The 23,691-nt window shown below is 32.8% G+C and overlaps 3 protein-coding genes across 3 annotated transcripts; 1 reads left to right on the top strand and 2 right to left on the bottom strand.

The window, feature by feature from the left end:
• Nucleotides 1-1,660: 1,660 nt before the first annotated feature.
• On the bottom strand, nucleotides 1,661-4,423 carry LOC132752795 (uncharacterized). The gene is made up of 6 exons (XM_060743179.1): nucleotides 4,279-4,423; nucleotides 3,882-4,023; nucleotides 3,168-3,281; nucleotides 2,852-2,927; nucleotides 2,510-2,665; nucleotides 1,661-2,032 (listed from the first exon to the last, which is right to left on the bottom strand). The coding sequence occupies exons 2-6, from the start codon at nucleotides 4,017-4,019 to the stop codon at nucleotides 1,920-1,922; spliced, it is 597 nt and encodes a 198-aa protein (XP_060599162.1). The 5' UTR covers nucleotides 4,020-4,023; nucleotides 4,279-4,423; the 3' UTR covers nucleotides 1,661-1,919.
• A 3,606-nt stretch (nucleotides 4,424-8,029) lies between these two features.
• On the top strand, nucleotides 8,030-9,604 carry LOC132752790 (monocarboxylate transporter 13-like). The gene has a single exon (XM_060743175.1). It carries the CDS (start codon nucleotides 8,030-8,032, stop codon nucleotides 9,374-9,376), a length of 1,347 nt encoding a protein of 448 aa, XP_060599158.1. The 3' UTR covers nucleotides 9,377-9,604.
• Nucleotides 9,605-13,881: 4,277 nt separating this feature from the next.
• Nucleotides 13,882-16,479, bottom strand: LOC132752793 (ankyrin repeat and SOCS box protein 8-like). The gene is made up of 3 exons (XM_060743178.1): nucleotides 16,181-16,479; nucleotides 15,096-15,584; nucleotides 13,882-14,773 (listed from the first exon to the last, which is right to left on the bottom strand). Exons 2-3 carry the CDS (start codon nucleotides 15,582-15,584, stop codon nucleotides 14,177-14,179), a joined length of 1,086 nt encoding a protein of 361 aa, XP_060599161.1. The 5' UTR covers nucleotides 16,181-16,479; the 3' UTR covers nucleotides 13,882-14,176.
• Between the last annotated feature and the right edge of the window lie 7,212 nt (nucleotides 16,480-23,691).

The following is a 23,691-nucleotide window of genomic DNA, read 5'->3' as shown; positions in this document are numbered from 1 at the left end:
TAATGAGGGTCCATCCGCCCTTTCAGGCACTGAGAGTACGACCCTGCATTATATTATCTCCCTTTTTATCCAGATCTATGTATTTTGTTTGGTTATTTACGGCGCACAACAAAGTATAGGTCTTTTGGCGCAGGAATAGGAAAGTAGTTTGGCTAACCTCGGGCGTTACAAACTTAAAGTAAAAACTACATCATCTGCTTGAGCTTAGAGTTGCATAGACCTCAGTTATTCGAACCCATTTAGTCGCCTCTTACGATCAGAGATAAATTCTGATGCCTCAACCCTTTAAAGAAACCCAAGACACAAGGGAAATCCAATCTTTTTAAATAAGGTCAGGTCCTGGTGTTAATGAAATATGTATTGTGAAACACTTGTGATGTATATTACCATGATAATAAGAATAAAACTGTTTTGTTACTGTTGACATCATCAGCATTTGATTTGCTTTATAATGTTTTGGACTCGGAAAACATTTGCATATATACCAGTCATATATAAAGAATGAAAACTACAATACTCTCATTTAAAGTGTATCTTCTCATAGATTCCTTAAAGAAACAGATGTACATGTAATAGGGTATGTAAAAAGTCCAATAAATCAAAGAAAATGTTGCATGTAACTTACTGAAGTAAGAGCTTCATTTTGTAATAGATGTATTTTTTATAATTTCTGATTTAAAGATCCTGTATGTTGTAATTTAGTTTGTTACCAAACTTATGTGAAATATATATTTATATAATTATGCTTCTCAAACAATTTTCAAACATCGAAGAATATGTAAAATATGTACTGCAAATATTTGTCAACATTATATGTATTCATTAAAATATATGCATTAATTCATTTCTTATTGAAAAATTTGACTTAGACCTTATAGGAAAAAGAATTCTGAGAACCTCCGTTTATTAACATGAAATATAAAATTAGGTTATATCTTTACAAATAATGCTTTTTGGAACTTACAATATTAATAAATCTTCATTTGAGCATTATATTTTTGGTATAAAACCATATACAATTCTACAAGATCTTTAAGAAAACATCTATTATATAGCCTGTAACCAGCATATTATCATTTCAGTAAACCGAGCATGCAAAAATAAGGTTGTTACTATAAATACGTATTTATTTAGAGATAAACGTGAAAAAGGGTGTAGATGTGTTCCCTTTGTTATCAAAATGGTTGTTCTGTACAAAACTCTTTAACAACTTAAACTGATAGAATTTTTTTTAAATATCACATCACAAAGCTCTACCACTTACTAAATAAATGACTGATATATACGCATACATGAAACACGTCATAGAAAACGAATTATGTGTATTACTATTTTCTAATTTAATATTATTTGTTAGAATTTGTATTCATTGACAACATGGTTATAAATCTCTCTAAGTATGTGCTTCTTATTTCTTGTCATAAATTTGTCAAATATAAATAAGGCGTAACATTGCTTTCAATTGTTCAATACTTCCGCTTAATGTATCAAAATAGTATCCGTGTTTGGTTTTTAGCCGGATTATTCATTAAAAACAACATTGCAACCTATTTTTTTTTGGATTTTCTGTCAGTGTATGTTTCTTGATTTAAAGAGTCGTTGTCACTATATTCACTATATAATTTTGTAACTCTTAGTTAAACAAAGAATTAAATAAGAATTGTTTATTTTTTCGTCTTTATTATCTGAAATTGATATAATTATATTGAAATCGGTGTTATAAAAATTAAGTAACATTTAATGTTAAGTATGCAAAACAACAAACCGTCTTTTAGTATTCATCTTATATCTAAAAGTTTCTTTTTTCTTTTTATACTGTTTTTTTTTCATATAATTTTAAACAAGCTTTGTATTACATTTTTGCATCAAGTTTCGATAATCTGTCAATAAGAACTATTTGCACGTTGAACGTCGAGGTATTATTTCCCTACCAGTGAGCTTTGCTTACAGATAGCTGGTATGTCAAACACTGAGCTGTCACTTATACCAACTGTAAAGTTGTAGGGCATAACAACTTGCATGTAGGGGCTCGCTGAAATAGAGATTATATCTTCTATTTTAATGTAAAACATAGGTAAAATTACAAATATCATGTATATCTTCTCAAGAACAATAATCATTTATTTGCGCTGTATTTGTCAGATTGTGTGATCATACGCCCTTATCACTGGCAAAGTCATTTTTGTTGATTTGGAGCATCTTCTCGTTTAGCTGCCTTACTACTGTAATCAGATATTTCTTTAAGAAAAATCAGTAACAAGTTCCTATAAAGCAATGCCCTAAGATCATTCTTGTCTACTTTTATATAAATCAATTAATCGAACTTGTAACAGTAAAATTATTGTTACGTAAACAGTTACGCATGTCTATAAGGGCTTTCTTAGCTTTATCTATCATGTCTATACTGTTTTATAATCAACATATATCACTTTTTAATGAGTAAAAGAGCTCTCTCTTTTTGTACTTGATGTATCCTCTTACATTGAATATTAAACTAATATCCACTCACCTCCGTGCGGAATGGCGGATACGTCAAGTATGGGAAAACAGTCCTGGGTAGAAATAAGGAATGACGTTACAGAGCCCGCACTGTTGTTGTATACGTTGAAATTCATGCCGGAATTTTGAGAGCCGTAATTCGAGGAAACAAGTTTAGTCGCCCAATCTATGTTGAAATACAAAAAGAGAATAGCATACTGTCATATTCGTTTCGTTTTCAAAAGGTATGTCTTATTCAGTTTTCTTTGTTTCTGCCTTCACTGATTTCACGTTATCTGGTATTTGCGTTATTAAGCTTGATTTATACTCATGTATTTATATTTTTCTGAGAAATAAAATGTCTGGTACTTACCTGGTATGCAGCCTTCTTTAAATGGAGTCAAAGCTTTTTGACTGCATCGATCGCCAGATATCACATATTTTGTATTCTGAAATAAGGAAGTATACTTTCAAAGTTATGAAATTGTTTTGTAGATGCAATATCAATTTGTGTGATTTACATTGAACAATCATACAAAACAATTTCTTTTAAAGTACATGTACTACGAAAGGAAAGAGATACCATGGTGAGTTGAGTAAACTTTTAAAATATTGAACAATTTTTATAATTATGAAAGTTTCAATTCGGAGCTGAAGATGAAATGTTGTATATGTTGTTACACATTTACCGTAACGTTATAATCCTTAAGGACGGTAACTCTTGTATTGTAACCGTCTACTGTAAGATCTTCTATAAACAATTCTTTCTTGCTTATGCCATCAAACCAATAGTGAAGATTGCCCTGAAAATATAAAACCAGTTATTTAATACAGCAGAACAGAAGAGATACTTCCACTTGCAGTTAGCATATCATCATATTCAAAGTATCATAGTATCGTAGTAACATATTATCATCATATATTGACAAGAAAAAAAGATTTAGTAGAATTTAAAATACATATATATATAGTGTGCTCATCAGTAATTTATCTATTGGATCGAACTATATTTTCGTAAAGTTAAAATCTGTTTTTATGACCTTTCAGTGTAATGTTTTGTTTTTTCGTTTTGTTATATATCGCTACAAACTACAAAATTAATTTGAGTTCATTCAGATAAGTCATATCACAATTCATATGTATGGCATTACAACTGAAAACAAATAAATGTAAACTTGTACATTTATAAAATTTTCTCGAAGGTGGCGAAGATATACCCACCATTTTCCTTGCGAATCAATGTAAACAAATATTTTGTAATGACGATTTCAAATATATAATCCCTGCATTTGAACAACTAAGTATTAATTCTTCCTCCACATACCATCGCTCATCTTGTCAAAAATATGTATTTTAAACAAAACTAAGATCACACATACTTTAATTTACTGTAAGATACTCACATACAGAATTGAAAGTTGACCATTTTTAACGGTTGCCTTCATCAAGCCCTGGTTTGCTTCATACTGTTTAGGAAAACAGCACACATTTGCCTGTATCAGTCCTATACTAACAAGTACGATGAAACTTTCTGTGTACATGGTTCTGAAATAAAAGTACAAATTGAATCATTTTTACTTTTTGTGTTTTAATCACTTAGAAATAACATTGTTACTCGCAAATAGCAACAGAACCTTAGTTGATGATTGTTAAATAAATTGTGAATATAACATAACTAAAATTAATATACGCCATAACGACTAAAGAAAGCTTACTTACTTCTGTCAAGAACTATTTGTTTCATTTCTTTGAGATATATTCAAAACCTTAAGAAACAAAATCAAACTTCAAAGTTCTTACCTTCTATAATACAAATCTAAAATTTCTTACTATCAGAAGCGTGTTGAAAGATGAAACGTTGGCGATAATTTTCACTTATATAGTTAGATACATTATGTTAATCTTATCACATTACGTCGTGTGTACGATTACTGTTCGGAATACCATAAACACTAAGAATCTGGTACTACATTTGTACCTTTACGTACAATTCGTACGTATAGACAAGTATATACAGGAATGTTAAGTATTTAATCATTAAAAAAGATAATTAAGTAAATATTTTTATAAGTCATAAACGCGTTAATTGCGTTATTTAACATTATGAAGATAGAAAGAATACATGTACACGTAATATATGGTCTGTAATATGTTATGATGGTGCTTTTCTACTTTAACCTTGAAAGATACTAGTTCTAACATATAAATGGATAACCTTATTACAATTTAAAGGTTAAAATGAGCCGCGTCACGACAAAACCAACATAGTGCGTTTGTGACCAGCATGGATCCAGACCAGCGCAGGCTGATCAGGAACCATGCTGTTCGCTATCACTTACTCTACTTGTAATAGAGTTGGTAAGCGAACAGCATGGATCCTGATCAGACTGCGCGGATGCGCAGGCTGGTCTGGATCCATGCTGGTCGCAAATGCATTATGTTGGTTTTGTCATGGCGCGGCTCAAATGACAAAAAACGGGGTTTATGTTTTGGAACTAGTCCCTCTGCCTTATTGTGATTTCCTGATTTGGAAACAAAGACCGAATGATCCATTTGCATGTGACGTAATGGAATGTCCGTTATACTATCCTTTTTTTCTATCAAAGGACTTGCAGATTTTTATACTTCACAACAGCAGGTGTCAAGTGCCGTGTGGCAGCTGTAAAAAGTTGCCCCGTACTTCACTTCAGTGTTGTTATATTTTTCCGGTCCTTCGGGATCATTGATGCCAGCACTATTAAGTGTTGAGAATTGAGTACCGCTCAAGCCGGTGCTAGGGGCGTGAGGGATGTTGCACTTATTCATTATCCCTCATGTACAGACTCAATCAAACCGAGTCTACAATTCTTATGTGGTTTTGTTGTTATTAATGCTTCCGGGGGATCACTTTGTTTCCAGATTTGCATACAAATAATTTTTAAATGAGTAAAACATATGAATCGTGTCACGACAAAACCAACATAATGGGTTTGCGACCAGCATGGATCCAGACCAGCCTGCGCATCCGCGCAGTCTGATCAGGATCCATGCTGTTCGCTATCAGTTTCTCTACTTGTTATAGGATTTGTACGCGAACAGCATGGATGCTGATTAGACTGCGCGGATGCGCAGGCTGGTCTGGATCCATGCTGGTCGCAAACCCATTATGTTGGTTTTGTCATGACACGGCTCATATATAATTCTAATAAGTATGATTATATGAACTATAAATATCACAGCAATGTTTATGTTTAACAGAACAGAACAGAACAGAACAGAAGGTTTATTTAGTCGTATGCATGGTACAGCATATAGACATATACAAAAAATATATACATACATGGCAATAATATTCTTATATAAATACACATTTTATCATATTTACGAGAGTGTTGTATTTTAATCACGGTTAAGCAACTCTTGCCGTTTGTTAAATGCCTTTAACAAATATAATGCGATGTTATTAAGTAAACGTTTGTTCTCTGTTTTCATAAGTTCAACAAATTTCATCATACTAGGTCTCTGCCTATAATATCTTGGAATATATTTCATACGTATGTCTTTAAATATGTTACATTCCAGTACAAAATGAAATTCATCCTCAATTGTTAGCTTATCACACAATTCACATAGTCTATTTTGCCTCTCTTCCATATTCGATATTAAGACAATGCAACGACATTCTTATTTTTGAAACACCTGTGTATTTACATGTATTTTAACACCTGGGTATTTTGTGTATAAAACACTTTCAGGGTTAAATGAATGAAGCGACTAAATCATTATTGTATCATAGTTTGGGGACATTTTTGTTGAAAATGTGTCCGAGTTAAATCGTATACATATACATGCACCGTGCGTTAACTGGAGTGCAGGTATTAGTTACCCGCACTCCAGAGCATGCCCATTGATTGGCTCATTTTTGCTGGGGTTTACTTATTGTGACGAAAGCGACAGAAATGTCATATTTAGATGCTCGTTCATTGGTTACTTTTCTCCGGGGTTTCATATTGTGACAACAGGGAACGTGTTTTTATGTTTGACTATGATACAAAAGAGAAAGAACATCAAAACACTCGGCAATCTGATTAATACTCGGGGGCTACGCCCCCTCGTACAAATCAGATAGCCTCGTGTTTCGATGCTCCTTCTATTACTTATTATCTACATTCAATATAGAATTAAATTTCAAACTTTGACATTTTCTTTTTGTTTTACTATTTTTGTAGAAATGAAATATACTCTAAGAAGCAATTTGTATTTGTTGTTATAAAGCAATGGCGTTTTTTTCTAAGTTATTATTTTGTTGTTATGTAGCAATTGTGTGTTTTTATTTTTCCAAATCATTATTGTGTTGATATATAGCAATTGAGTGTTTTTTTCACGTCACTATTTTATTGATATACAGCAATTATGTGTTTTTCCACGTTATTATTATGTTGATGTGTAACAATTGTGTGTTTTCCACGTTATCATATATAGCAGATGTGTGTTTTCCATGTAATTATTTTTGTGATATGTAGTAATCGTGTGTTTCCCACGTCTTTATTTTGTTAATATATAGCAATTGTGTATTTTTCAGCAACACTTCTTGTTGATATATACCATTTGTTAAATAAAATCTTGTAGATTTGTAAAAATAATGTATTTATTCACGTTATTATTTTATTGATATATAGCAGTTGTGTATTGTTCCGAGTTAAAATTTTGTTGATACAATTATAACAAATGTATGTATTCACTATTAATTAAGTTGAGCGCCTACAGTTTCTCGCCTATGTTTTGGCTTACGACAACTTTAACTGATAAATATGTGTCGCTTTATTAAAAGTTCAATATTTAGCAGTACGTTTAAAGCTACAAACTTTCTGATTCATAATACAGCTGTTGATTGAGATATACATTCAAATGCATAATTATTATTATATTTTAAACAGAATACATAAACGCAAATTATTACGCCGCTTTTTATAATAACAATCGTCCGCTTTTTATAAGACCAATCGTCTCTGAAACTAATATAAAATATTATACATATAAAAATATATAATCATTACTTGAGTGCAACTCCACTACGTGTGTCCAAAGCATTCTAAACATTTTCTTTGCAGTATTCATCTCTCCTGAAATGACTCATGTTTTAAACAAATACAGAAGCTATAACTAATGTCACTTAATGCGTTTGCGACCAACACGGATGCAGACCAGTCTGCGCATCCGCGCAGTCTGATCAGGATCCATGCTGTTCGCTTGCAAACCCTAAAACAAGTAGAGAAACTGATAGCGAGCAGTATGGATCCTGATCAGACTGCGCGAATGCGCAGGCTGGTCTGGATCCATGCTCGTCGCAAACGCATTATGTTGGTTTTGTCATGGCGCGGCTGATTTTGTATTATGATACAACGTGTGTTAAAAGTAATGTAGAAACTTCCAATTTCAAATTTGCATAAAAGAAAATCATTTCCAACCAATGCAGCCAGAAATATTACATGATTGTACTCATCACATCGGTGTTCTAATTGATATAAAACATCATTGTTGAAAATAATTGTCTCCAAATAATACTGTCGATATGACACTTGCAGAAACCGATGTAATTAAGCACGGAAATGTTATAACATATGGGAATTTGAAGACATTTCGTGATACAAGTGAGAAAATAATAGAACAGGAACATAGGTTAACTTGTCTAAATGTACAAACATTTTGTCTTGTGTTTACAACGGTGTTGATATACGTTTTCTCGATAGGGTTTGGCTACTGCTTGAGTGTTTTATACCCGGAATTTATCCGAGTTTTCAGCTCCAAAAGTTCTGATGCCGCCTTAATACAGAACTTATTCACTGCATTCAACTTAGGAGGAGTTATTCTATGGAATCCTATAGCAGTACGATTTGGACAAGGAGTTTGTGTAATATTAGGGTCGTGTTTTGTTGTTGCAGGTGTGTTTCTTGCACAATTTGCAACAAGTATCTGGGTGCTGATTTTATGTATTGGTGTCATAGCGGGAATCGGGGCTTCAATAACTTCCTTTGGACCAAAAGTGCTTATTAATGATATATTTGTGAAATGGAAACAAGCGGCATTTGCGGCCATATATACAGGCCCTAGTATTGGACAGTTTTGTTTCCCTTATTTCATTGAGTGTTTACTTGAGCAATATAACTGGAATGGAACTCTCTTGGTTATGTCAGCATTTATGGCAAATCTGATTCCATGTGGTATCATTATCTACTACATTGAAAAAGACACCGTTAGTTCAAAACCTTTAACTGAATCTAGCTCAGGAGGAAAGCTTTTTGATAGTTGTGTATTTAAGGAATGGCGACTGTATCCATTGCTTATTAACGGTTTACTTATAGCGTTTAGCGTTTTTGTTGAAAGCAATTTCCTTGTAGATCACATGATTCTCAAAGGATATGGTAGAGCAACAGGTGCGTTATTCCTTTCATACATGGGGCTTGCAAACCTTGCTGGAAGAATTGTAACACTTGCATCAAAATTGATATTCCACTCGGGAAACTGTTTGATTCAAATTACAGTCTTTACGATGATGATTGCAGCATCGCATGCTGTCATCTTGTTTACTGGATCTTACTTTGGTATATTAGTAGGTGCTATTCTCAATGGATTTTCTTTAGGACTTTTCTTTCCACAAATTCCAGTAATTCTACTAGAGATATATCCTTCTGAGCTTTACGGGGCGATATATTCAATATGGAATATTTTTCTAGGTGTAGGATTTTGCCTCGGAGGATACTTTGGAGGATTTATTCGTGATATCACCAGTTCCTATGATTTACTTTTCGAGCTTGCAATTATATGTAATTCTATAATGGCGGTTAACTTTTTCATATCTGGAGTCTCATGTAGAAAGATTTGCAAAAAGCAATGTAAGAATAAAAGTATCGATGGGTAGACAGAAAAGTTTTAAGAGCACGACATTTACAAAGAGTAATAACTGGAATTGTTTGTTTGATTGATTGGGTTTTGCGTCACATCGACACAGTATAGGTCATATGGCGGCGTTTCAAGTTTACTGATGGAGGAAGATCTCAGGCGCCCTTCTGTGCATTATTTCAGACACAAACGGGCACCTGAATAGAACCACTGACGTTTCGTAAGCTAGCTGATAACTCGAATTAATATTTCACTTAGATACCACATTCTTACGTTTATTGTGCTTTCAAATTGAAATAGTTAGTTAGTAATCAGTATTAGTTACACTTTGCTTAAGATGTTGAAAACAAACACTTACATAGGTATTTGAGATGGGTTTTTTTGTTAACATCAAGCTTATTCCAATATGTTGCCTAATCCGTATCAAACATATTTAAAATCAACGTATCAAAATATTTATTTTTACTACCTCATGTTTCCTAAATACATTTTTGCATAAAACTCTTGCAACATTTACAGAAATTTCCGTTCGATGAGAATCATTAACGATAATATTTTTTACCAAGCTATGGTGGCATATTTCTGCCACCAGATAACCTGATAACTTACTAGTTAATTAAGAGGTTAAGTAGTTACGTAACTAGTTAACCTGATACCTAACTAGTTAATTAAGAGGTTAACTAGTTACGTAACTAGTTAACCTGATACCTAACTAGTTAATTAAGAGGTTTACTAGTTACGTAACTAGTTAACCTGATAATTAACTAGTTTGGTATCAGGTTAACTAGTTACGTAACTAGTTAACCTCTTAATTAACTAGTTAGTTATATGGTTATCTGGTGGCAGAAATATGCCACCATACCAAGCAACCAAGATTTTTATAACTTACTGCAGAAGATGTTTAAACATTGTCAAACTGAGTCGACAAATAACAATATACTAACGTGTACCAATATAGTTGTTAGTTTATGTTATTACCCCTCACCATTTATGTAATGATACACCTGAATTAACAGTAAAAATAACTCACAATGTCTTTTGTTTGTATAAATAGAAAATAAAACAACTTTAATTTTACGTACGAAGTACAGATCGTTTATTGGCTAAAATATTCTGCTTAATTAGAAGTTTAATTATGAATGTATATAGAATGGAGTTTAATTAACAAGTAACGGAATGTGCGGTACATGTATTCATATGAAATAATTATTTTATTTCTATTATTTTATAAAGTTTATTTCCTGTATTTTACATAATATTATCGCCACTTTGTTCTTTTCATTTAAAAGTCTAAAAATGTTTTGAAAATGCGTAATATTTCAATGTGGAAAAGACATATCATTTTACAAATAACGCAAATTACGTAAAAAGGTACGTTTTAATTGAAATAAATAAAATATTTTTTGTTCGATAGAAATAAATCAACTGCTTGAATTTGTTCGCTTGAGTCTTCTTTTTAAGATCTTGTATTGTAGCTGATGGAAAATTAAAATAACCATGCCTGACTTTCGCCTTAAGGAAACTTCTACATTTACAATGTCATTTGCTTTATATGAAAAAGAAATAATCGGTAAGTAACTGTCTCTACCCCGTGTCTTAATTTCGCGTAATATGAAGTAAACATTTACAAAATTAATGATTTCAATAGCAAAGAAATTTTCAAAATGCTGTTATTTGACATTTGATTAAAAGAAACACAAACATTTAATATGACTTAACGCTCTTCAGATTGTGTGATCTTGCAGAATACTTCATAATTAATTTAAGTTTTGTCATACAATGTCAATCTTAAACGAGTTCATATCACAAATGTAATGTTATTGATAATTTTTATCACCGCCAGCCCGAATGTGAGGAAATTCAGTGCTTTATTTTGAACCTCTCTCGAGTTCGCGTACTGAAACTTGCTCTACTGTTTTTGTTATAGGGAAACATGGCTGTGGCCAAAGTAGGGATCGCACCTCCTATCCCTTGGTTAAGAGGCGGGTACCTTAACCAACAGGTTACCCCTATCCGTATATGCATATAACTGTTTGATAAAGGGAGACTACTATATTATGTGACCAGTATGCTTATACCGTGATAATGTAGTTACCTACCATCTTACAAGCTTGTCATTAAACAGTTATCAACACCTTTAATATGTGGAAGGAATACCAATATATTACAACATACGATAAATTTTGTTTGAAATAAAGTCAAATTATAATATATGTTATTAAACCTCACGTAAACTATACTATATAGCCTAAGTAATGTGTCATCACACGGTATTGTTCCGATCTATCATTCTGAAAATAAATATAAACAGGAAATATTCCCAAGGGGCGAGTAATCTTCTAGTTCTCTGAATGGCTGCATAGCGTTGAGGCTTCGCCTCGGGTATTATTGCAGTTCTCGGGTTACCAATTTGCACTTCACCGTATTACCCTATGAAAAGAGAAGTATCATTGGTAGAGATACACAGAATGTTTATAACGATAAATGAGCCGCGTCATGACAAAACCAACATAATAGGTTTGCGACCAGCATGGGTCCAGACCAGCCTGCGAATCCGCGCAGTCTGATCCGGATCCATTCTGTTCGCTTACAAACCCTATAACAAGTAGAGAAACTGATAGCGAACAGCATGGATCCTGATCAGACTGCACGGATGCGCAGACTGGTCTGGATCCATGCTGGTCGCAAACGCATTACGTTCGTTTTGTCATGACGCGGCTCACTCAAATAATGGTCATAAAGTGGCCCTGTTCTTTCCTTCTTTTTTCTTGAACACGTTTATTATATGAACATTAAACAACAATTTACTAATATAATTACAATTTTAATGAAGGAAAAAAATGTTTTTCTACGCCTTATATTGAGAGATTTATATCAAGGAAGTTTGAAATCTTATCTGACTGATGACGTATATAAAATGGAAAAGAAACGTGCCATTTCTTATCTTTGAAAACTACTTAAACTGAACTTCAAATGTACGTTTGAAGTATATCTTTTTATTTGAAGTCACGTAGCAAAATAAGTTCCATTCATCAAATATGATAGAAATTCTGATGCAGTTAAGGTATAACATACATTAATAGTTTTTGTATATCTGGTAAACTTCGTCACTCTCTGATATTTTGTTTTTCATTTTTAAAGCGTTCAGATGTCAGGACGATGTTTGTTCAAGATCAATCAGACGTTTATTGATCGGAGGTGACATTAAAGGGCAAGTTAAAAGTAAGGTAAAGAGGTAGATGCCTATCACTCTCGTGTTCGAGCCCTAGATCTATTGGGTTTGTGACCAAATGTGCTCATATTTAACAAGTTCTGGCTGATTCCAGAAAGCAAGCTAGAGCAACCTTAAGGCTATTTTTCAATTGTTTTAATTTAAGTAATTAATTATGTTTAAACTGACCCTTTGCAATTAGATAATACATATAGAAATATAATTACCTAAATCTGTTGATACTTGTGGAAAATGTTAGTTACAATAGTACAAATAATTGTCTTATAATCCTTTACGCAGTTTTTTATCATCCTCTACACGACATTATTTTTAATTGAAATTAGTAAATCGTTTGTATTTAGAAAGGCAGATGCGTTGTAGGTCATATATCTGGCTCGTTTTAAACCTGGGAACATCAGTTCGAGTCCTGATTTAATTACAGTTATTTTTCCTCATATTGCACAAGACTTTAGTATGGGTTACTTTCAGTTAACTCAAATTTGTGGCTCAAATAAGTGTCATGCTTTCTTCTCAGTCCAGCATAAGTGATGGCATGTTAAGGACGAAATATTCCATATACATAGTATTTAAATGCTCACCGAAGAAAGATATGTCCTAACTAATAGACAGAGGATCAATATTGAAGTTGTCAGTGTCATTTAAATTGTAAGGAAAACATAACATCTGCACAAGCTAAGGATATACAATCGTAAACAATACGTGACATTATGACCATATTATAATGTTCACTTTTGTACACAAGATTATTCTTGACAAAGTATCAATACTTTGGTAATTTTTTAGATTTACATTACGTGCCAATTCAATATAATATTATTTATCATCATATATCTAGGTCGTATCATATTTCTAATACGTCCACCCTTTAAGTGGCGATGTCGGATGTCATTTCATATCAATACTGTTTATTGTAACTTGATTCAATCGTGAACAGTTTTGGCAATATATTTTCATAATATAACAAAAAGAGATCATCTACTCCCACCCCGATACCCTCCCACCGCATGATAGAACAATAAAATAGTACTGTTTATAATCTATATATATCTCATGTAAGTTCTACTAATAAAATCAATAAGAACGTATTATAGCATAATCTTCACCTACATACATTGCATACAGAGTTTATAAAAATTATAGCATTGTCTCATGCAACCTTTCTAAAATATGAATATGATAAACAAACATCGCAAATGAACATCCAAAAATGTTAAAAACTTTAAATATTCAAAGCAAAATAGTGTAACTTTTTCTAGAAAAATCTCTGAAGTCTTATTTGATTTCAATTAATGTTTTTCTTATAAAGTTCATAAAAGTTAATATAGTTTAGATTTGTATCAAAATATAAAGAGTTTGCTGTGTGTAAGCACTTCAACGCTTCCGTAAGTATTTCAATGGTTGAAATAAAAGTATAAATTCGGTAGAATTATTGTAATTTTATTTGTCAAATTTACCAGCATGTCGTTTTTATAAATTAATACTGGTCAGTAGCACCTTCATTAAAACAATACAACAGTACAAATTCAATTAAACGTGTAATAAAATTACGATAATATTTAGAAAAAGAAATTTCCAGTAATTTTGACACTACAAATTTACATCATTAAACAATAAATATGATTTCAGATTGACAGGTATATCGAGTTGACAAATGTCTTTCACAATGTCTGAATCGAACTTAAACGAACCCCTCACTGCAATCCTAGATAGATTTTGGAGACTAGAAGGTGATTTAAGTGATAACTTGAGTGACTTATATTTGTCATATCCTTTATCTCGACCTCTAGAATATTGTGTACATGACGTTTGACAATTCATACGAAAACCCAGAGAAATCAGCGTTCTTGCTATGTCAAGTCGGGTTTTTGTATGGAAGTCAAGGTCATTGTTTATGAACTTTAAAAGTTTTGCTAATGGTGTTTGTCCGTGTCTGTTTGTTATGTTAACGGTACTTCCAGATTGTATAAGAGTCAAAATAGTTTCCCGACAGGCGGCGCCACATGCGATATGTAATGGCGTTTCTCTATTGACGTCATCAACTATGTTAACATTAGCTCCCTCTTGGATAAATTCGTTAAGAACATCTGGCGCATTCTTGGCAGCAATATGAATGGGTAGTTTTCCAGAAGATGATTTGACAAGTGGGCTAGCACCAAGTTTGATTAGAAGCCGAACAACGGTACCCTGAAAAATGCCGAGCAAATCAGTAATGACAGTAACATTTAATATTACATGTTAACACACCAGTTAATTGAGTATGCTCCTAATGGATATGTACAAAATGATAATTCTAAAGTAGTGTATAGAGTCGTGGGGAAAATATGGAACATGTATACGAAATCATTTTAAACACAGATCCATCTTTTTCCCATTTTTTCTTGTACATGATATATTTGTAAATAACTATGAGACAAAATAGAGTCTATATTTTATTCTTAGCTAAAAGATTCATGTAACATTATAAAAGAAACTTATAGTTTTCTTCTTCGTTAAAACGTTTATTTACCTTCGATAAAGACTGTGAGGTGAGAATGGAATGTATTATACCATCACCAAATCTGTCTCGACTGTCTATTTTGCTGCCTGCATCCACTAAAACTGTAACAATGTCCGTATAGCCGTAACAAGCGGCGATGTGTAATATAGGTTTGCCGTGAAAATTACAATCTAAATCAGCACCTTTGTTTATCAAGTCTTTTACAATGTCAACATCTCCAGTTTCAACAGCACTACAAAGTAGTTTGTTCAAAAGTGCTCCTCTATTTAAACTTGATAGTGTCAATATTTCTTGATCTAGCGAGGGGAGCAGAATTTTAACAACTTCTACCTGCTGGTTTGAGAAAGCTTGAAATAACAATGGAATAATTTCATGTTTCACTTTACTATGATGGTGTCTTAAATGTTCCGTCAGTGCAGCAAGGTCACCGTGTTCTATACACCATTTAATACACTGAAGTGCGTAATCAGGGGTAGAGTTTGCTTCAATTAAATCCATCTAAAATATAAAAAATAACATATGTTATGGAGTAATAAATTATCATTATTATTATTATTACAGATGTATTTTTATTATTATTATTATTACTATTTTATTATTATTATTATTATTATTATTATTATTATTATTATTATTATTATCATTATCAAAAATAACAATGGATAATTAAATAACTTGCATACCAAACTTTCTTTTATTTACTTATTATATTTTCTATTTTAGAAAAGCGGGATTAATTTATTGATATAACAGATTTTTAACACGGAAGCAATAAAATAAAAAAAAATTGATTTATCAAATGAGATCAATGAAAGTGATAGGAAATCTATTTATTTATTTATGTGGAAAAAAAATGTATTTATTGTTTGAACTTTATTTGATCAGTTGACAATTATAAATGCATATATGTAAATTGTATGACAAAAACTATACTGATTACGTCAAAAACATGTTCTGTTTGTCTGTCTGTTTGTCTATAGTAAACAGGTAGCATGGTTATATTTATAGAAGTCTTTAGGTACAAAAGGTTAACAATTCAATTATCTAAACAATCTTGCAGTCTGTTTCTAAAAATAAACATAACAAAGTTTTACCTTCTTCTCGAGAGGACTGTGATGTTTTAAAGTAAATCCAAGGAACCATATATCATAATTCCAGTCAATTTGCTCGCTTAAAAGACCCTTTCCCTTTCACATTAACTTTCAGAAGAAAAAAAATGTATCGAACAAATTTAGCTAATGCTACGAATACTCAATAGTTTAGATCCTAATAAGAAATTTATACATAAAGTGTTTGTTTAAAGTCAAACAGAGCACTTTAATCATTACAGTGTTCGACGCACTAAAGTTCGATAATAAATTTAAATATCAGTATGACACTATGCTGACTCAATCCGCTCCTTTATACACTCCAGTATGATATACAATATAATCGATATCTCAATTGGTTCAAATTTAATTGAATATACAATGGTATCTATACAGTCATTCGTACGTAATTACTACAATAAAAACTTGCAGACTAAACACGTATATATCTTAATAATACTAATATTGTCAACAGATATAATATAGTATCAACATAATGGCAGATTTAATAAAAAGATCAAACAACACCTATTATCTGTACAGACACAAACACACGAGTTTATTTATATTGTTTAAGTTCAATATACACTGTTTAATCGATCATGAAATGAAGGCGGGATATTTGAATGTTATGTTTTTTTTTCTTCGCAACAGCGTAATTTGTATTAGTTCGGACACGTTTATAACATTAATATAGAAGTGATATATTTCGAGCCGCTGTAACGGAAGCTGATTCGAACGATACAAATATATTTTCTGTATACAAGTAACGTTTTCTATTATGAAAATGTAGCTAAAGGAACTAGAGGTCATTTCTGAAGCAATCTGGTAATGATTAAGACATTTGGGAAAGTTACTACATAAAAAATCTGCCATTTAATAAATAAGTAATTGTAACAAGCCGATAGAAGAGCGTTTTATATTAGAAAGAACAGTAAAATTGTGTTTTTCTCTGTCATGAACACATTTGCTTTTGTGAAATAAGTTAACGACACAATTTAATACCGGTTCAATGTGTTAATAAGGTCATATTTGTCAAGACGTGACCACTTTCAAAGAGTCCCATATTATATCAAATACATTGAAGTATGTATAAGTGTTTTATGTCACTTGGTGATTTGATTGATTGATTTATTACCAAAGATCAATATATCATTACATCAAATGTGTTTTTACAGCACAATAACCAATATGACTGTAAAAGACTCGGACATAATTTTTTCATTTAGCTTTATAAACAAATCACTCGATTGCGTTATAGGTATTATTTTTTTAAATGTTAATCAATTACTTTTACTTTAATGAAAAGCACTACTAGTCATTACGGACGTAAAACGACGGTTCATGATTTAATTAATACGTTCAATAATGAGCTTCTTAAAGGAAAACATTTCTTTGCTGTAATGTGATCGTATTAAAAATCAATAAAATCAATAAATATTTAGGCCAAACAGCGTGAGGGTCATAAAATACATGTAAATGTGAGAAAAGAAATAGTGTAAGTGATTTTTGCTGACGCAAATTTACTTGCTTTCGTGCAGATCTCGAAAGTTTACCTCGCAGGGTTCACAAATATGGTGCTCAACCCTTTTATAAACTTTCAATGATACTTAATGGTACGATTATTGTCATAAATTATTGCAAACAACCTTCTTCAAACTTTTTAAACTACAAACCACTTATCAAAGTAGATTAGAAATATAAAAGAGCAAGTGAAGTACTTACTATTTACGACCAAAATGAAAATATAAAACATAAAGATGTTTCTTTGACAAAACGTTTATATAATAAGGAGAAAAAAATACTCGCAACGAATTAAAATGAACAGGAAAAACTATTTCAGAATTCTAATGTACATAAATGTATTTTTTAGATAAATTCATTTTGCACTGGTTGTTTGCGATGCGAAACAATCATTTTACATATAAAAATTATAGGATAGTGACTAAGAACATAGATCTTTCCAGGTCCCTCCTAATTCCGGACATGAGTCTATCCACTACAGTAACTATAAAACTAACAGTGAAATTTTACCAAATTTATTTTACAATAGCATTGTGCAACGAAATCTAAACATTTTAAAAAACAACATACACACAGAGTATTTTATTTATCAATCAATGACTTGTTTATTTCACAACATAATGTCAATAAGACATCAACTGCTCTGTTCCATACATGCATCTAAATAACGTGTAAAGATGATAAATTTTGTGGCAACAAATGTGCCAAATGAAAGACGATTATATCTGTATAACTTAACCGATGATACTAACTTAAACGTATCAAATCATCAACTGAGTTGTTTGCCAAATATAATAATGTAAAGTGATCGAATTGCGCCGACTAAAAAAAAATAGTGACAAATTTAAAAGTATGATAATATTTTGAATTTAAGATAACCTTACACAGTTGATGATAACTTAATAAACCCGAATAGAAAATTATCGGACAAAGTTCGGTTCATTCTGGAATTTCCCTCGGAAAAAAAATCTATTTATGATCTATTACTAAAGTAACCTGTAAACATGTTATGTTTAATTGTGTTATAGTTTGGGGACCTTTCTGTTGCAAATGTGTCAGAGTTATTTCGTATACATATACATGCACAGTGCGTTAACTGGAGTGCAGGTATTAGTTGCCCGCACTCAAGAGCATTGATTCAAGTTGATTGGCTCATTTTTGCTGGAGTTTACTTATTGTGTCAGACGACAGAGAAAGGGAAATCGATAGAAATATCATATCCAGATGTTCCTTCATTGGTTTCTTTTTTCTTTGGTTTCATATTGTGACAACAGGGAATGTGTGTTTATGTTTCACTATGGCACAAAAGAGAAAGAACATCAAAACACTCGGCAATCTGATTAATACTCGGGGGTTACGGCCCCTCGTATAAATCAGATAACCTCGTGTGTCGATGCTCTTTCTATTCCTTGGAGTAATGTGATGCAGGCGTCACACTGTCCCGAATTAGGCATCAGATGGACACACGAATAAGGAAATGTTCAAATTCAGTTCTGGTCGTAATAACATCGGGCCATTCGAATGGCCATTGCAGGCTCCGGCAGCAACTTCGTGAGCGGTCGCAAAATCTTTGGCATGCCAAAAAATTGCCGGAGGACATTTCGAAGGTTCATTTTTGTGTTGAATTCGCCAATTATGCGCTTCGTAAGGTCGTCGTGAGGCTATCTTGTCAAATCTTGTAGCCTTCGTCTTGACTTCGTGTGATCATCGGTGTAATCGCCTAAAAAAGACAATACGAAGGAAACACGAAAATTCCCGATTGACTTTAGAAGGGTACACGACTACGTGAAACCCCCGCAATACCGTCGTGTCGCCATCGTGGTTTGGTACGATGTCATCGAGATGGGACTACGATGAGTAAGAACAAAGCAAATTGAGAAGAGGAAGCGTTGCATATTTATCATGGTGGACATATAAAGACCTAGCCTCAGACCATCTTCCTCATCTGTCAGTCTTGCACATCTCTACAGAGACATAAAAAGCTTCCATTATTTGCAATTAATTTACAATTATTTTCTGTTTATTCCCTGCAGAATTTCATGCTTTGATAATGAGTCAACCGAGAAAAAGAAGGCAGCAGTACTGCTAATTTTTATACACCTTAGAAAACATGATGAGCAACTCCTACAGGCCCTCCTTGGGCGACCTGATAAATTTTTATCAAATATGATAAACAAGATCAACAATGAAAGGCAGCGTTCAATAAATGCAACCCCACAAGACGCAGCAACAAGAACTAGATTTGTTTGTTTGTTTGATTTTACGCCTTTTGCCAACAGTATTTCAGTCATATAGGCGGGTAGTTTCCTAACCATCGCTCCTGGAGAGTTACACCAGTACTAGAATACCTTTCTCCGCGCTAAACTACCAAAGCATCTCCCGGGCATCGAACCCACGCCAGAGAAGTAACTGGATTAGAAGTCATCGACTCTAACCCTTCGACCACGGAGGCGTATACACAAGAACTAGAAGCAAGGAGCCAAGGAGGACCCCAAACAAAAAACAGGACAAAGCACAAGGCAGAGCAAGGACAGACTAATAAATAAAATGATACATAAGAAGAAACAAGAGTAACCGACAAGGAAATGAAGAAAACAAATAAATGATTAATTAATAAGCCCACAAAGCAAGGACACAGGGGAAGGGGGTAAGAGATTCGGAAGGGGGGAATAAAAGAAATAAAACTAGGGGCAAAAGGGGAGATACTTACAATAAACGAGAATATAAGGGACACAGACAAATATGTCACCAAAGCAGTATGAAAGAACAAAGACATACATTTGAGGAACACAGAGGGGCGCCGCCTTGGAACGGTCAGCAGCATAAGTACTGCTGGGGAGTTTAAACCGGTTAATGATGCACCAAACCTCACTCTTAGCCCCACCATGTTCCTATAAACGAGACAGTGAAAATAAAATGAATTTCTAACAGTTGTTATGGTAACAAAAGGTGAACACCGAAATGATCATGTAGAAACATATAAAAGAAAACCCATTGACCATAACAAATGTACTCAATGTCTTAAAGGAAGACAGAGCAACAAGAAAATCACCTACAAGGGCCCAACGAAGCAAGACAGAAGACGAACATTAAGGCAATTCAGTCCCAAAGGACTTTAAGAACTCTCCATCATTGAGTCTCCAACTTGGTCCGACAGATGTATTCAAAAGAGGAAACTGTAGCGTCCAACTGTAAGAGTGTTGAACACTAAGCATGCGGTAGGGTCATAACCTCTTTTAATAAAAAGTTTAATAATTTTAGTAAAGACAACAGAAGAATAGCAATGACCCAAGATCATACGAAGTTTGTTTATAACATCCCATTAAAAATCACGCTGGATAATCCCTTGTCGGAGAAATGTTATTAAATCAATATTTAATTACGATTGTAACATTTTGTAAAATATTTACGCGGTAGCCCTGTTTGAGTAGCTTGCTAGTAATGAAAATATTTTGCTCGTTAAAATCCTCTTGTGAATCTTATTAACTGAGATACATATACCCCGTTAGATGTTGCATGCTGTTCGCCTCCATCTAAATGTGGATAATTTACTATACCAAAATCAAATAATCTCTTTTACCATAGATTTTTGTGTGAATAAAATTGTTTTTGATATTAATATGAAGATCCAAAATAAAGTTTAAACTTAGTTTAGCTCCCAATATCATCTGCCATTGAAATTTGCCGCGGTTGACCGAAGGTTTTATACCACCTGGAGGTCACTTGATGCCTTCGTAACCACGTACGAACGCATCGTACTCAAAATACGACGTCGTGTGCCTTTCCCGTGACCTTCGCGTGTCCTGTGGGTAAACTACTTGGTAAAACTTTGCATCTTTGAGGTGACTTCGTGTGTGGATCTGATGCCATCGCCTGACCTTCGTGGATCGGATGCGATCGCGTGACCTTCTGCAGGAATTGTACTTGCTTCAGCTGTTGAGGGGATGTCGACCAATTTCGGGGCCATCTTCGTGCGAAATTTCAAATTCCATATTCGTGTGACCATCTGGTCCCTGCATAAGGGAACGATTTCAGATAACTTGATATATGAATAAATTGAGGTGTAGAGGTCAAAGCACAAGCTTTTTTTATTCACATGAATATTGAATTTACCTTAAAAATGAAACTAAGAATATTTGTCAGTGTTATAACAAGTTTTTAACAAGTTTATTTATCTTTTTCCAGAAGGTCATAGACCCATGTGGTACAATATGCAAAATGCAAAATGTAACAATTACAATACAGCACATACTATTAGAACTTGATAGAGGGGCTAAAAGGTCCAGACGGGACGAATAGGACCAGATGGAAAAAACTGGCAGTTTTTTTAAGAAAGGACCATTTTTTTCTTGAGCTTCCCATAAATAGTTTATACATTCGTTTATTCAAATTAGACATATTCAGTAATATTTTCATAGATTTCAATGAATTTATTTCTGCGATAAAATTATTTTACTCAAAGAGGAGCATAGTATATCATTCAATGATATTTTGCATGATTAGATAAATGTAAATTGATTTGCCTTTTTATCAAACCATTTTAAATAATTCAAAAATAAATGAAATGAATAATGTAACAAACACTTGCATTTTTAAAACTTTTTTTTTCAATTAACTGTCAATGAAAACAAATGACAGGTAAAGCGTTCGTGCACGTACTATAAAATGTGCTGACTATACATTCAAGCAAATAACGTAGTATATGTTTTTATTAAATGTATAACGATGTATTCAATAGTACCTTTTTTGTCAAATTAAACGGCACAATGTAATCGTTCAAGCAAAGTCAGAAGAATAATGCTTGAAATATTGTGTACGTATCTTATATTATGAACGTGCCGATGTTAAACAGCGAAGCTGATCGAAGACAAGACACTAGAGGAATCTTATGATTGTGACTTTATGTATATTTAGTTGATTTATCCATGCAATTTAAATGACATATAAAACGCTTATTCAAATAGTTTCTTCTACGCAACAGATGTGTACATATACTGTTCTTTAAAACCGGACATAGAACGGTTTTATGATCATCGAATCTGTAATTGCAGATATAAACTAGATAAGATTTCCTGACATAAATCCATAGGTTTAAGTGATCTTTGAGAACATTTCATTGCAAGCAACAGCAGTATTACATAAGTCATAAATTTGTGGGTTGATCAAGTACTTTTAAAATTCGTTCTTATTTCAACGTCATAATTTCTTTGCAAACACTTCAGTATAAATTGAAGGACATGCCATTGCATTGAACATATTAAGAATGTTTTTACATTTTGAATTAAATCATTGAACTTGAGTGGATAAATAAAAGCGCAACATTTGTCACTTATAAGACACATATTTCTTAAGTCGTTCACAATAAAACCAAACCTTAAGGAGATACGACAATCCTAAACTTATGTGCTACAGAGGACTTGCAAAAGTACATAAATACGCCCGGAAATTATTATGAAATCAGATCATGACTGACATTTTACTTTGTCTATTATACCCGTGTAGGATATTTGTCATTTCAAACCTGAAGAAATCAGAACATCAGTTTGGAATCAGTTTAGATGAGATATAAATGAGAAATCAATCAGTCTGTGAAGTTTTACAATGCTATATTTAACAATTCTTTTTGGTAAGGCCCAAAATAAAACTTCATTGTGAACATTTTTTAAAGGCATTTACTAAAAAAACTTATATATTCATCAAAAGAGTTATCGTCTGTATGCATTCCACTTTTCCTGAAGCATAATTAAAATGTAATAACATTAAAACTTTGCAAAAACAGTTTTGACTCTTGGGGACAAAATTCATTCTTAATGAGATGGCATTTAAAGGGTTAATAACTATACAAAGTTAATACACGAACATCACATTGTTTAACATTTGAGCCATATTCAAAGAAATCCTTATAGGGGTTAAGGTTTAAAAGAGTGGAAAGTTGGCTGTCTGTTGCTCAAACTTCAAGTGTTCCTTCACCATGAGTCGGCACAGAAGTGGAA

This window comes from Ruditapes philippinarum, unplaced genomic scaffold (genome assembly GCF_026571515.1).
Source record: "Ruditapes philippinarum isolate M1 unplaced genomic scaffold, ASM2657151v2 ctg280_1_1_1_1, whole genome shotgun sequence".
Taxonomy (NCBI): Eukaryota; Metazoa; Mollusca; class Bivalvia; order Venerida; family Veneridae; genus Ruditapes; species Ruditapes philippinarum.
The sequence above is the reverse complement of the archived record's forward strand: the minus strand, read 5'-3'. Positions and strand labels throughout refer to the sequence as shown.

What these genes read in the sequence shown, in the direction of transcription:
- LOC132752795 (XM_060743179.1), bottom strand. Translation starts at nt 4,019, where the DNA reads ATGTACACAGAAAGTTTCATCGTACTTGTTAGTATAGGACTGATACAG. An exon ending in TTAAGGATTATAACGTTACG is followed by an intron (nt 2,928 to 3,167) that starts GTAAATGTGTAA and finishes TCCTTATTTCAG; the next exon opens with AATACAAAATATGTGATATC. An exon ending in TAAAGAAGGCTGCATACCAG is followed by an intron (nt 2,666 to 2,851) that starts GTAAGTACCAGA and finishes ATTTCAACATAG; the next exon opens with ATTGGGCGACTAAACTTGTT.
- LOC132752790 (XM_060743175.1), top strand. Translation starts at nt 8,030, where the DNA reads ATGACACTTGCAGAAACCGATGTAATTAAGCACGGAAATGTTATAACA.
- LOC132752793 (XM_060743178.1), bottom strand. Translation starts at nt 15,584, where the DNA reads ATGGATTTAATTGAAGCAAACTCTACCCCTGATTACGCACTTCAGTGT. An exon ending in CCTCACAGTCTTTATCGAAG is followed by an intron (nt 14,774 to 15,095) that starts GTAAATAAACGT and finishes GGCATTTTTCAG; the next exon opens with GGTACCGTTGTTCGGCTTCT.